We start from the raw sequence: 15,598 nt of genomic DNA on the forward strand, positions 1-15,598 counted from the left end.
TCTATATTATTTTATTGCTCCTTTTTGCACATTTTATACATTTAAAACTTGTTTAACTCAGCTGTTTTATCTCACGTTTTATATAGGTTGTTTTTATCTCCTTTTTTTATAATATATGATGTCATCTTGTCGTAACATGTGACTATTATAACATGTGACTGTTTTGACTGTTGTGATTGGCTGCTTCCATTTAAATACCCCATCCCCTATGTCATTAATAAACTTCCACCTGATGAAGACGGATCCTCCGTTGAAACGCCTTGTGGTTTAACCCCATCTCTTGTCTGAGTCTCTCTCCTGCGCTCCTAAGACCGTTTTCCATTTTCTCATTGCTCCTATCCTCCATTGGAGGTTTTCGGCTGGAGCTGTGGTGGAGACCTGACATCCTTGACTGCCCATGGGTTGCTTCCTAAGCGCTCCTTTATGACCGCTTTTCACTGACTCTTATAGGATTAGATACATGGCTCTGCAGTCAGTATCACACAGGATAGGATTAGATACACAGCTCAGCAGGCAGTATCACACAGGATAAGATTAGATACACGGCTGAGCAGTCAGTAACACATGATAGGATTAGATACACAGCTCAGCAGACATTATCACACAGGATAGGGTTAGATACACAGATACACATGTTGTTTATCAAAAGGCTCTTGAATGAGTTGAAAATAAAATACTATCAATACTTGGGCAATCGCTTAGCTAATTTGTGTTGCAAATCTGTAGTGTTGAATATATGATGTGAAATGTTTTTATGTGCAATATAATCATTATAGTTTGTTCACAGTTAGTTAATGTGCCCAGGCAACGCCGGGCTCTTCAGCTAGTATATATATGTACACATATATATATATATATATATATATATATATATATACACATATATATACATACATACAGGTCAGCATGCAATCATATGCCACTGATGGGCATTTATATGTTTATTATGTACAGTGCTAAGGAGGTGAGAGGAGGATGCCCTACGAGGACGGAAGGACAAGGCTGGGACCCATATTGAATGTTGTGAAAGGTGGACAGAGCAAATAAACATTTTAAAGTCATACATAAATCAAAGAGTTTTATTTAAGGGTTCAGACTGCTCAACACAAATAAAAGTAGCAATACTCACACTCTCTGACCCAAAAAAATCTCTACTTCCGACATACAGTGGGTACAGAAAGTATTCAGACCCCTTTAAATTTTTTACTCTGTTTCATTGCAGCCATTTGGTAAATTCAAAAAAGTTCATTTTTTTCTCATTAATGTACACTCTGCCCTTCATCTTGACTGAAAAAAACAGAAATGTAGAAATTTTTGCAAATTTATTAAAAAAGAAAAACTGAAATATCACATGGCCATAAGTATTCAGACCCTTTGCTCAGTATTGAGTAGAAGAACCCTTTTGAGCTAGTACAGCCATGAGTCTTTTTTGGGAATGATGCAACAAGTTTTTCACATCTGGATTTGAGGATCCTCTGCCATTGTTCCTTGCAGATCCTCTCCAGTTCCGTCAGGTTGGATAGTGAACGTTGGTGGACAGCCATTTTCAGGTCTCTCCAGAGATGCTCAATTGGGTTTAGGTCAGGGCTCTGGCTGGGCCAGTCAAGAATGGTCACAGAGTTGTTCTGAAGCCACTCCTTTGTTATTTTAGCTGTGTGCTTAGGGTCATTGTCTTGTTGGAAGGTGAACCTTCGGCCAAATCTGAGGTCCAGAGCACTCTAGGATATCTCTGCACTTGGCTGCATTCAAGTTTCCTTACATTGCAACCAGTCGTCCTGTCCCTGCAGCTGAAAAACACCCCCATGGTGTGATGCTGCCACCACCATGTTTCACTGTTGGGATTGTATTGGGCAGGTGATGATCAGTGCCTGGTTTTCTCCACACATACAACTTAGAACTATCACCAAAAAGTTCTATCTTCATCTCATCAGACCTGATAATCTTATTTCTCATAGTCTGGGAGTCCTTCATGTGTGTTTTAGCAAACTCTATGCGGGCTTTCATATGTCTGGCACTGAGGAGAGGCTTCCATCGGGCCACTCTGCCATAAAGGCCCGACTGGTGAAGGGCTGCAGTTATACTTGACTTTGTGGAACTTTCTCCCATCTCCCTACTGCATCTGTGGAGCACAGCCACAGTGATCTTGGGGTTCTTCATTACCTCTCCCACCAAGGCTCTTCTCCCACAGTTGCTCAGTTTGGCTGGACAGCCAGGTCTAGGAAGACTTCTGGTGGCCCCAAACATCTTCTATTAAGGATTATAAAGATAACTGTGCTCTTAGGAACCTTGAGTACTGCAGAAATTCTTTTGTTACCCTGCCAACTTGTGTGCCTTGCCACAATTCTGTCTCTGAGCTCCTTGCCCAGTTCCTTTGACCTCATGATTCTCATTGGGTCTGACATGCACTGTGAGGTCTTATATAGACAGGTGTGTGCCTTTACAAATCAAGTCCTATCAGTTTAATTAAACACAGCTGTACTCCAATGAAGGAGTAGAACCATCTCAAGGAGGATCACAAGGAAATGGACAGCATGTGACTTAAATATGAGTGTCTGAACAAAGGGTCTGAATACTTATGACCATGTGATATTTCAGTTTTTCTTTTTAAGAAATTTGCAAAGATTTCTACATTTCTGTTTTTTTTCAGTCAAGATGGGGTGCAGAATGTACATTAATGAGAAAAAAAAGAAGTTTTTTGAATTTACCAAATGACTGCAATGAAACAAAGGGTGAAAAATTTAAAGGGGTCTGAATACTTTCCGTACCCACTGTATACCCAGGCTGTAATGGTCTATATTTCCTAGTGTCTTCTCTACGCCCCTGTTTCTTGATTTTATTCCACTTATATAGCTCTATTATATACCGCCATACTTTACAGACATCGTCATCACTGTCCCCATTGGGGATCGCAATCTACATTCCCTATCAGTATATCTTTGGAGTCTGGGAGGAAAATGGAGAACCTGGGGGAAACCCATGCAAACGCGTTGAGAACATACAAACTCCTTGCAGTTTTTGCCCTTGGTGGGATTTGACCTCGGTACCCTACACTGCAAAGCAACAGAGTTAACCACTGAGCCACCGTTCAGTGCTAACCACTGAGTCACCTTTCTCCCACCTGTTCTTCTGTGTTGACCCGCCTCAACTAGTGATTGGCTAAGTGGATATTTCTCACCGTTTGTGGTGTGTCAAGATGGAATCAGGAAGTAGAGACCAGCGGGAATTGTGTTAGTGTTGAAACAGGATCGGTGTGAGAATAGTGTAGACGTATTACCTCCTTTATTATTTTAAAACACTTTAAGGTGGATCTACATGATAAACGAGTCCAAGGTGCTAGACAAATGTTCCTGGGATATGAGTTTGATTCTGAACATGGGTATGTAGGCAGTTAATAAGGTAGGGAAAGTACTCACCATGAGCATCTCGCTGGTCAGGGAATTCACAAGGTCTGACACTGAAGAACGCTGGTCTGCTTTTTTCTCACTTTCTTCTGGTTGCGTTTGCCCCGGGACCACTGATGCATTTGTCATTTTGGCCCCTGCTGGTAATCTTAAAGAAGAAAAAAAAAAGAACATGTTAAAATTTGCTCTTTATTTGCATGCCATGGTCTGGGAAGTGAATTAATGGAAGCCATCAGCCATTGATCCGGAGAGGGTATTGGAGTACTCCCAAGTTGACCTTCCACAGTAAACCAGTCAGTAAGCTATACATGCTGTGACATTTAGCAGATGCTTATTGAAAGCCTGGTCTGGGGAGGCATGAAATGAGTGATGGACTATATATACACACGGGGACTTTTCATTTTTTTTTAAAGGCCAATTTATCTCTAGCCATTAGAAATGGGAACGTGACTGTGTCGAATATTTTAGCTATGTAGAACATCTTAATATAAAGGCGTACTGTATAATTTACACTGATGGTTTATGTATTTCCTATTTTTTTTTTTGTTTAATCTGTCAAGGTTTGTTATGTCAGCCCTTGCCCTGGCAGTCACGCACACATGACTGACTATCAGGGATTTACTGATATAACAACCCTAGAGGCTTGGTTGTTTTTCTGGATGTGGCAGTTTCCAAGCCGTGGCCCCCGTGCTGGCAATATCTATTGGGTTTATTCAGTCATATAGTCTAACATGGTTTTTGTTTCCCTACTGTATGCTACATTTAGGAGTCACAAGGCTCAGCTGTTCAATGCAGCAGGTCACACACCACATCAGATCTGTGCTGATGTATTGCGTCCAGATTCAAAATGCTGGCCAATCCAGATGTCCTGATTTCAGAAGATATTTATTAATCTTTATGACATTTATTATTTTATTTCTGACCCCCTTTGCCACATGACTGCACACAAAGTTGTCGGGTTTATAGTCCAGATTGGTACTTGTAGAGTCTACAACAGTCAAGCTTTATAATTTTTTATAAATGTGTAGTTGAGGAAAGACTTTAAAGAGTAACAATCTATAGATCTGTAAGTAATCTATGGATTTGAAAAATTATAAAGTTTTGTAATTTTCATATTCAAAATATTCTCCGAAACACTATGCTGCAGTGCTATTTCAAAGCCAAGCTTATGCTTCTTTAGAAGCACCTTCCATCTGCTGCTCAGTAAGATCTGTACACTGCACTTAATTTATGTACATGACTTTTCCTCTCCGAACCTATCTACAACCACTTCCCAGCACCGATAAAGGGTATGATCCATACAGATTGTTTGAATGCAGTGAATGGATCTTGCTGAGCGGCAGTTAAAAGAAGCCACTAAAAAGAGTCGTCCATCTTTGGGAACATTTTCTTTTTACTTAAATGTACGTATTTGGGTCTATAAATCATTTTGGCATATGGGTTTCTTTAAACCGTATTGTTCTTTAGAAGCACCTTTCATCTGCTGCTCAGTAAGACCCGTGCACTACACTTAATTTATGTACATTACTTTTCCTTTCTGAACCTATCTGTAACCCCTCTCTTGGCACTGATAAAGAGTATGATCCATTCAGATATGCAGTGAACCGATCTTGCTGAGCAGGCCAAAGTTTTAATACATTTAACATGTTTTGGGCTGTCTTATTATGGGAAAATAAACTACCTGTTATGAGCTTTCATAGAGTTACGCTGCTTTTAGTGCCTTTTTTTGGGCTTTAAATTTATCGAAATGTTGTTGGCAGTGTCCACTCCCACTGAATCCTGCAAAGTGTATGAGATGATTTGCACTATTTAATTCTACAAAATTGGAATAAATCGAATAATAAATCCAGCCATTAGGGAAAACTAGTGCTGCCTGTGCCTTGTGTGTGTGTGTACTGAAGCTGAACAATCCAGGTAAATTTCCAAGCATGTAAAACGTAGGTCTACTGCTGTCACATTTTAGCACATTCCCTTAGGTATCTCAACTAGAGAGGGCATATATATGTATACGTACATATATATGCGTCGTTAGAAAAAAAAATTTAGGTAAAGTTAAATTGGGTTGCAATTTGAGAAAGTCTCTTAGGTTCCAAAGTCCCCCTGAAAGGGAAAGAGTGAAGTGACGGAGCAGAGGTTAGACACTGGTGAGGAGGTCAGCAGAGACATCATTAAAGGTAGGAGGACAGAAGCAGCAGACCCTGCATGCAGAGCGCTAGCACATGGAGAAAAGACCGGCTTATACAGTGAATACAGATCAAGAGAAAGAGAGACATGGGGTTACACAATATTAGGATTCAGCACTGGTGTATCGCAAAGCCAGCGGCTAAAAGGATCTCTGCCCTGTTAAAAATCCAGGCGAATGAGAAAAATTGGAAAGGGTTGGGGTGGGGGATAAAGCAGTGAGGAATAAGGGGAGAAGCACAGACAGTTATATGAGAGAGAGGTCAACGTTAGTGAGTATGACCGGCATGAAACCGGCGAGGTAGAGAGCAGACACGGAAAGAGCAGCAGACAAACATGTTAACATTGAATAAGCAACATTCAAGGCTGCAAAATAAGACACAGATTAAACATGGAGGGAATGTCAGGCCAAGCATAACCCAAGCAGAATCCAGAACTGGTCTAGAACTATTCTTTGCATTATCATACATTGCCTTCATAGATGAGTAGTTTTTTTTTACATGTTCCTTCTCCAGGTTTGATGAATCTAGGCCAATGTTACAGAAATATCTATGGAGGGGTAGGTAAAGATGGTTCCATGAGATATGCTCCCTGGGAGGTGGTAGATTTACATTTGAGATGTGCAAACTAGGCCAGTATGTGCGTTATCAGTGGTCCAGAGGGGCTTTCGTAAGTACATTTAGATTTTTAGGGAGGGATTAGCATTCGAGCCGTTATGAATAATAAATTAGCTTTCGTCTGGTGCTAAGATTGTAAGACAACATAGCAAAAGAAAGGCAGAAACATCCCAATTATAGAGCGTGATCTACAGAGAAGCGGCAGAATTAACAGTGAGGAATGCAGGATTCAGGGATGAAGAAGTCAACACGTGACACACGCTCACTAATAAAGTCCTCGCCGGCAGAATCAGACGCGCTGAACATTTCAGCCTTGAAGCATTCATCCTGGCGGAGATAGGACATCTCACAACACGCACATACCGCCAATCACCTAAGTCAATTGCTGTGGATACATTTGACATGTTTTAGTGGTTACCTTTAGTTAATAACATTGCACTGAATGTCAGCAATCTTCATTCCCGCTTTCATTTCTTTCATTTTCAGACTCGATAGTATGTAGTTTGCAACCTGACTCAAGTTTCAGCTCTTTATCTTGTGAGAGTTTCCCTACCAGTAATACAGGCTGGATCCAGGTTGCTGCTATCTTCATTCACTCATTCATCAGGACAGCTTCTATCCTGCAGTTATTTCCTATTATTTTATTTATTTCCTGTTCATGCGCTGTTCTCTTTGTCAGACCTTCAATCCCTGAGATTCTAAATACTTTCCCCTCTTTTTCTAACAATATCTAGAAAACTTCCTAGTTAGGAAGTAAATTAACAATAAAAAATGATATTATGTGCGAAGGTGTACCGTACAATTACTTTAAACAATTAAACAATAGTTTATTTAATTGACTATTTTATACACTTAGCACTACCCGTGTATTTGCTTATTAGATGGCAAGAAATCATGTGTTTTGTCAGTATTTGCAATCCAAATATAAAAGTGAAAATGGCACAGGAAAAAAGTAAAAAGGAACTATTTGTACCTCTTTTATGTTTTGGATCTACTTTACATTCTAGTTTACAAATGCTCGTGCTGACTGAAATACTGGCCTACAAGTTGTGTGCACATGTTGAGAGAAGTTTTTTCCGACGCATTTCGAGTCAATCTGGATTGACTCGAAATGCGTCGGAGACTTATATGCACCGTCTATATTTTAATGGATTTTAAGCAATCGAATGCAGGACTTTAAAACATCATTGAATTTTATCAAGTATGTCTGGAGCCTCATCAGCTTTGTTCATGCACCGACACTTGTCACCTGCAGGCTGGATCAACACATGCACATCAAGCAGGGGTGAGCTGTAGGTAACGATACTATACATCTACATATTGATAGTTCTGCTATACCCTGTTATGTTCTGTACTTTAGCCAGTGTACTAAGTATAGGGAACAATGTGTAAACCAATGTTGTAGCATGTACCTGCATTCTGAAACCTTTCATTACCGTCCTTTGTAGATCTATATATAATTTATTTTATGGAAATTTATTATGTACTACAACATACACAATAATGTGTCTTTACATAGTAACATAATGAGGTTTAGAAAAACCCATAAGTTCGTCAAGTTCAAATTATTGTCCAAATAAAGGCAAAATCTTCCGCAATAAAATAGTAAGTGTTCCTTTCCAATTCCAAACATGTTATCAGAATCAATCCCCGGATCCACGACCCATCTCCAATAATCTATTAACCACAATTTGTAATATTATCACACTCCCAGGCCCTTTTCAACTTTGAACTTAATGAATTACCCATGATTATGGAACTTCTGGCAGAGTTCCATAATCTCACTGCTCTTACAGTGAAGAATCCCTTCTATGTTACTGCAGAAACTACTAATGTTCGGTCTCGTTGGACCCGTGGATCTGCTGCAGCGAATCCTTGTTTGAGCTACGTCTGGTGAGTGCAATCATATTGTATTGGCCACTTATATCCCAGATAAGACCCTATTTTTGCGCTATTTCCTCCAACAGCTTTCACTGCAGAAAATACAGATGAGTGAATCAATTCGATGTAAATCAAATTTAAACAAATTTTTTTTAAATTCACAAATCTCAACAAATTCAAACAATTTGTGATTAGATTCATGAAAGTTACCAAATAAACGCCTGCTGACATTATACACATTGTGGAAGACCGCATCAGTTACAGAAGGTTGACCTGACCTCAGGCGGTACTATGCAGGCCTCCCCATAATGCTTTGTAGCGAGGAGGGACTAACATATCCTGTATAAAACTCGAGACAGGAAATGCAGCAGCCATTTTTGGGTGATTTAAGATAGTGAGCTCACAGCTCAGCAATAGAGATTGGAAGCGAAAGACCTAAAACACTGGCAAAATACTGTAAAACTGCAGCAATGAAGAAGATAATAGTAGTCTGCTAATGATATAGAGATTTAATTAAAAGGTAGAAAGAGAGATTGGAGAGGTGCCAGCAGCAGTGGCAGGCTCATTAAGATTGATAAGTGATATGGCGCAGCTGGCATTGCCATTCTACATTTGAATTACAATTACACACTTCTTTAGTCATTCTTAATGCAAAAGAAAGCCGCAGCAAGACAGCACAATATTTTTTTTACAGAAAAAGAATCTGAAATCAGTGTTAGAGAAAGTGTGCTTGCTTTTCAAAAGAATAATTGAAACTGCAAGGAAAAAAGCGCAATAGGGTCTTATCTGAGAAAACCAAGATTTCAAACAATAAATTATACTCACCGTATATAGGAGAGTAACAGGCATAAAGAAACGCGGTCAGCTTGCTGCACATCCAAATGACCACGCTGTGGCCATAAATCTTCAGATTCACTAGTAGGATTTTTTATGGATTAAAACGTGCGCTGCCAGACCATCACTCCTCACAAATTGTGTGCTTAATATATTTATTTCCCAACGCGTTTCGAGGTCATAAAACCTCTTCCTCAGGGGATGACCTTATTGTGATCCCCTGAGGAAGAGGTTTTATGACCTCGAAACGCGTTGGGAAATAAATATATTAAGCACACAATTTGTGAGGAGTGATGGTCTGGCAGCGCACGTTTTAATCCATAAAAAATCCTACTAGTGAATCTGATTTTCAAAAGAGACATATAGTTTTTTCCTTTATTGTGCAATCCTTTTTATTAAGGGCAAATTATTGCTTTTTTTCAAATACAAAAGAAAATTCCCCAAAATCCATACATTTAAATGTGTCTAATTCACAAAGTGTCCATCTCAAATAATTTTTTTGTGTATCCTTTGTGCTAGTCAACTTTTACATCTGTCTATGCCATAATAATACAGCACCCCCCAAATACCTGCAATATTCCACCCGATTCTCACATACATTATATTAATATATATCCAAAAAATGCATATCCATTGTTAGCAGTTTGTGATAGTGCCTGGGAATCACCACTCTCTTTTCTGCTTGTTTTCTGCACTGCAGCAAGTGCTGGCAAGTTTGGAGGTGTCATGTACCTACCAAGCATTATGGAATATATGGCACATCACTTGTCTCTCTGGATGATGTTACCTCTGACAGTGACACAGTCAGTTTAAGATAGTTTTATGCACAGAACACTCAGTCTGATTATTTCTGGATCACGTTTCAATTTTAATAACATGAAATGTCTGTTTGTTTGCTCTTGTATTAAATGGGTGGTAGGTTATTACTGGGTTACCATCTGTTCCTATGGCAAAGTCACTTTGCCATTGACAAGGCTGTTCTTGCATTAAAAAGCTGAAAATAGCTGGATGTAGTTCTAATAGACCTCAGATAGTTCCACACATCTTTTTCAGGGCAATTTGAGGCTTTGCAGTGCTGCAAATCAAATGTTAGAGAAACATTTTTCAAATCTGGCAAAAATTAGCTTCAAAATATTCAATCAAATTCAGTGAATACCGTGTTGGAGAATTGGAATACAATGACCATTAAAGAAATTACTATATTACCTATTTATTTCTTAAATATATATACACATAATATATATAAATTTGTATTTAAGCATCGCTATTATGTCGACATTTTTTTCAAAACTACAGTATATCCAACTGAAACGCCAATTTAGGACTGAAGTCTACTTATTCAATGTAATATTTTGCGTCCTCTGAACCTACTTGTGCTCTGCAATATATTTCTTTAATATTATTTCCCAAACTGAGCACAATATCCATTTTATGCATATATAGAGATTTGAAAAGTGGTAGAACTATATTCTCATCATGAGTATCCAAGCCACATATAAGATCCTGTGATCTCATGTGCCTCTAAATCAGCTTATTGACACATGCACTAATAAATTATAGCCCTTACCCAAGTCGGTTTTACCATGGTGTAATAGATGATGGTCCGAATATCTTTCCCCTCCGAAACTAACTAGAATTCAAGAAAGCTCTTAGATATGTAAGGCGGCACATACGCACACAGTAGTGTTAGTCTTCTTTCTTATGACATTTAGCTGACAGAACTGGAATGAAGAGCTATGCATGAAATGATGAATATCTGGAAAGATTTCTTGTATGTGCGGAATTACATAGTCGTAAACATTCTAGATAGAGACTCGGTAGAAAAATAAGACAAAAGACTTCCCACGGGGGACTATTTGCTTTCCCTACAGTACGTGCCACCTACAGAACAGGCCAATTTTCATTGAAAGATTATCATGAAATGAGCCTTCCTAGGAACGTTTTTTCATGATAATCTTCAAGTCTAAACAGGCTGTCGATCGCCAGGTCAACGAGCATTTTGTGCTGCACAAAAGACTATTGTTCTCTGCACCACATTGTTCTGTGTTAAGACTAGAGTTGAGAGAATATGTTTGGATTCGGTTGCCGAATATGAATCTTACATATTCTTGCCATATTGTTACCTTATTTGTGCCGAATTGATGTTTGATGATTAATATATTCAGAACCAGTTTATTTCTACTCCCACTGACTCCAATGTCGTTCAGTTATGTTCGGTGAATGTTGTAAAAACAATATTTGCCGCCGATCGTAATCGGAGCCAAATTTTGAAAACTTTGCTCAACTCTAGTTAAGACGACTCGCGCTGCTGAGACTAACTGGAGCCTATCAGAGATCGTCCAGTGCGTATCATTAAGCTCGCTCTATCTGGCTGAGTAAACAGGCTACTACACAACCATCGATGGTTAAACATTTACCAATCGGTTTATGTAAACCCAACTTACTGCTGGGCTTTGTTAGGTCTACCAGATAATATGACCTACCCTACATCTAGACAGGACATTTCCACTATCAATTGCTTTAAAGACGTTGTTGTTACCATTGCCCAAACAGGACATAATCACAAAGTCTATTATGGCATGAGAGTAATTACCTATAAAGGCTCCTGTACATAGTAGTATTAAACAGGCTCAAAATCCTAATTTATTTGGACCCGACTGACCATCTAATGTGTATGAGGACCTCCTGACTCTCGCCTGACAAATCATGTCAGGAAAAAGAAGGATTTTGCATACTGAATTTCAATATCCGATTGGTTTTCTTCTAAGGGTAGATACTCTTCCGCCGGACGTTTCTGGAAGTATTTTGTACCCTTTTGCCAACCAGAACATATGCACGCTGGGCTGAAGGCAAGCATGTTTGTAAATGGGAGAGCGCGGGGTCAGAAGGAATGGCTGTTGGCAAAAGAAGTTTCAGCGTTTCAGTCACCAGCTATGGAAAATGTAGGGCCGACTTAAGAAATAGACACTAGTGATAACTGATTGACTCCAATTTGGGTTGTCACTTGGGGGCCTACTATTGTACCATATTTAGAAAATTCCATAGCATGTTGTATTTTCTATGAGGATTTAAAGGAAATCTGTCAGCAGGATTTCACCTCCAAACTGCACATGAAGCAAATACAAGTCTAGCAATACCTTTATGCAACAAATCCGTTTATCTGTCACCAAGAAATCGCCATTTGAATCAATATGCAAATGAGGCTGAAGTGCTCTCAGCTTGTAGAAGCACTTCCTGAGTCTCTCTCTCTCACTGTCCCCCTTCCAGAGTCGCCTTCTCCGGCTTCACTTGCTTCAAGTCGCACAGAAAAGAAGGCAGCACTGAGCAGGGAATAGAGCTGGAGTGACAAAAGCTTGGGAAGTGCTTCCACGTGCTAAAAGCACTTCAGCCTCATTTGCATAAATGACTCAACTGGAAGAATGGACTTTCTGGCTAAAGTTTGAGTAGACTAAATATCAAAAGACAATCTGAGGTAGAATAAAATGGATAAATGAACAATATTATGAAATGAACAAATGAGTTAAAAATAATAAAATGCACCTTAATATAATATATCCAATTTATAAAATTGGTGTAACCAAGTGATGTATAAAGAAATGTACTGTATATATCACCTGCGTAGAGATTTGCCCACATGGAGCTAAAAGGTATAAAGTGCAAACAATACATACGGCAAACATGCACATAGGGTGCATATATATATATATGCAAATTGTGGATTTTTGCTACTTATTGTGAAACGGACAGGTAACAGGTATAGTTAGGTAAAGTTATTGCTGGCTTTGTCTTTGCAGGCACTACATAAAACAGTATTGGGGGTGAAATCCCCCCCGACAGATTCCCTTTCACAGATTCAGTAGAATATATATCCACCATGCGTATCCTGAACCTTAGTTTCTCTTCTAATTCTCTACGCTGGTTGTTATAAAGATTTCCCAGAATGCAAATCCCTCACTCGGAGTATAGCGAAAGCGAGGAATGCTGCGGGATTTTAGCAGCAAATTTGTACGTTGTACCAGATTTGCAACAGATGTACAGCTTGTGAGCTAATAATGCCGAGCATGCCCCAATGAGCCGGCAGATAGGGATGTTACATTGCATATGTGACTATGGAGGCTTCATAGTAAATCAGCATAACTGTGCATCACACGGGCCGACAACCTAGAAAGAAATGGCCTATTATAAGTACAACGCAACGGTCGCTGCATCGTACCGCATAGACACGATTACTAGATGTGGGCAGCCATGCGTGCCCTAATAATTTATATGAGCATAGATTACATAACTGGAAGACGAAGGGGATTACTGTACCCTGGACGTGGTGATCGATCGGAAGTATGGCTCACATAGTACGTACGAGTAACGCTCAGCTGCTAAGCTGTATTACTGAGCACGCCGTAGGAACCGCCATGCTAAGGCACACATGAGACACTAATATATTGCCTAATAAATGCCAAAGCTTGATTTAGCACCCCGCGGATCCCAGTGATTGCTTGTCCCCGCATACAAATCAGTCTTTGTCTGCATTCTTTCCAAATATATTGTGGTGCAGTGACCGCTGTGTCCGCTAGGGGGCGCTGTGTGGGTGTCCCAGGACAGCCGTATAAACATTTCCATTGCCCTGATAGGTGTAGGATACTGAAAGATCATAATGATCAGCAGAGGTACTGCTGACTAGTACGTTCTGTTACAATGTGTCAGAGAAGCCTGTGTGTGGTTGTCTGCAATAGGACCTTGGGTGAGGTCATAGCCATGTGATCACCTGTGGGTGTGGTTATGGACCATATAAGGTACCTGAGGTCTGGTCACATGGGGGTGAATGCTGGGACCTGATTGGTCCAGTTTGGAAGGTCCCGTGAGGAGAAGGATCTCCTCACTAACAGCCCGTGTGGACGCTGTGACTAATGGCGATGTGTGCCTGACCGTTCCCAGGGAGAGGGAATGAACATTAGCAGTGTAAAGCAGCATGCAAGGTAACCCAGAGACGGGACTGCTACTGAGAGACTGTATAGCCTGCTGGCTAGATGAAGCACAGCCTGTGTGACTAGGAGGGCAATAGGGGAGCAGAGCTCCAGTGTGAAGATATCCTGCTGTCTGCTATAAGACAGTTGCAGGTTACTGCTGGAGGTTTATGAAGGATGAATAAACCTCATGGACTATGATTTGTTGGAAAATCCTGTGCCGGATGTGTTTTTTATCGCTGCAAGTGAGTGTCCCCCAACCTTGAATGACAGCGCTACCTCACAAATGGTGGAGAATTGCTAAGGGCAATATAGGAGCCTTTTTGCTGGGGGCAACGGAAAAGGACTGCCAAAAAAAAAAAAAAACTTTGTTGCTAAGGGCTGCGGTTCCAACAGCACATGTTGCAGTGCGGCAACGCTGAGCCAGGAGGGCTGACGGTTGTGAAAGCCGTACACTGACAGCAGCTCAGTGAAAGAGACTGGTGATTGCTAGGGTGCCTCTGCGGATAAGAGGTACCCGAGTACCTGTGTGTCTGACACAGGTAACGACAGGTGTTTGTTGTTGTACTGACCTGGGTCAGTGAGCAAGGTCCTGGAGGGTCAGTGTTGGGAGGTTCTGGGAGAGGAATCGGATCCCTGGAACACGTGATATGACCTTGGACCTGGTGAGGCCGGTGTGTTGGGAGACCCTGGGAGGAGGGTCAGCTCCTTGAATAGCACCCGGTGTGCCCTGTGTGTTGGACGGTCTCAGCCGGAGACGGTACGTCCTCAATAGCGCACAGACAGGATACGTGAGTTTTTTGGGAGTTTTTCGTGCATGTGTTTTTTCTTTTTTCCTCTACAAAAAAACCTGAAGGTGCTTTCTGTGGCTCAGTGGGGTCACGAAGATCTCGCAGCACAGGGACCTGGTGTTTTTCCTTTTTTGGGATCTCCTCTTTGAGCATTGGTAGCAGACGCTGTCTGTCTACACCATCCTGCTGCAGCTTTATTGCATGTGACTAAGCGGATACAGTAGTTGTGGCTTTACACAACTATTAAGGGTGAGTACCCTGTATTATTGCTGCGTAACCCATTATACCTGCACTGGTAAGGCCCTATGGGCGCGCTTTTGTGGTTTCTTTTATCTTCGAGGGTGACAAGCGGCTTCCGGTAACCCGGCGGGGTTACGAAGGGGACAAGTGGCTTCCGGTGGATCGGCGGGTCCACGAAGATGGCGCAGCAGGAGCTGCAGTGACACCAGCAGCTGTGTGTGAACAGCAGCCGGTGGTGCCGGTGATCGGTGACAGCAGGAGCTGTGGTGGTGCCAACAAAGACTTGTGTGGTATCGTAAGAGACACAAACTGTGTGGTGTGAACTGTGGTCTGAGAAGACCGGTATAACAGACATGGGGAGATCCAGAAAGGGGGTGGAGTCCCCAAAAGGGGTGGAGTCCCAAATTGGCGCGGTAACCCAAAAAGGGGTGGAGTCCCGGGAGGGGGCGGCAACCCAAAGTGGGGTGGTGGTCCAGAAAAGGGCCAAGTTTGAAGAAATGACAGCACTAGATGACTCAGTGGGTAAGTCTGGAGTACCGCAGTGTGTGTGTATGACTTGGTCAGAATGTGGGATATCCTTTCCGGATACTGACGATGGGCCGCAGGGGTGTACCGTGATGCTGCACCGGGAAGGAGCCTCTGGTAGGCTGGACTCAAAGAGTCGGGTGACTCTCACAGGAACTCCGCTTGTT

At 41.2% G+C, this 15,598-nt stretch overlaps 1 protein-coding gene across 11 annotated transcripts in view; it reads right to left on the reverse strand.

The window, feature by feature from the left end:
• SYT7 (synaptotagmin 7) overlaps positions 1-15,598 on the reverse strand; it is a 596,170-nt gene that overhangs the window by 122,719 nt on the left and 457,853 nt on the right. For all 11 annotated transcript variants that reach the window (XM_073574004.1, XM_073574013.1, XM_073574007.1 and 8 more), the window contains one exon: positions 3,414-3,549. In XM_073574004.1, the coding sequence (XP_073430105.1) occupies positions 3,414-3,549 (136 nt within the window). The remainder of the gene's footprint in view (positions 1-3,413; positions 3,550-15,598) is intronic.

This window comes from Dendrobates tinctorius, unplaced genomic scaffold, assembly GCF_039654945.1.
Source record: "Dendrobates tinctorius isolate UK_male_01 unplaced genomic scaffold, ASM3965494v1 ptg000037l, whole genome shotgun sequence".
NCBI lineage: Eukaryota > Metazoa > Chordata > Amphibia > Anura > Dendrobatidae > Dendrobates > Dendrobates tinctorius.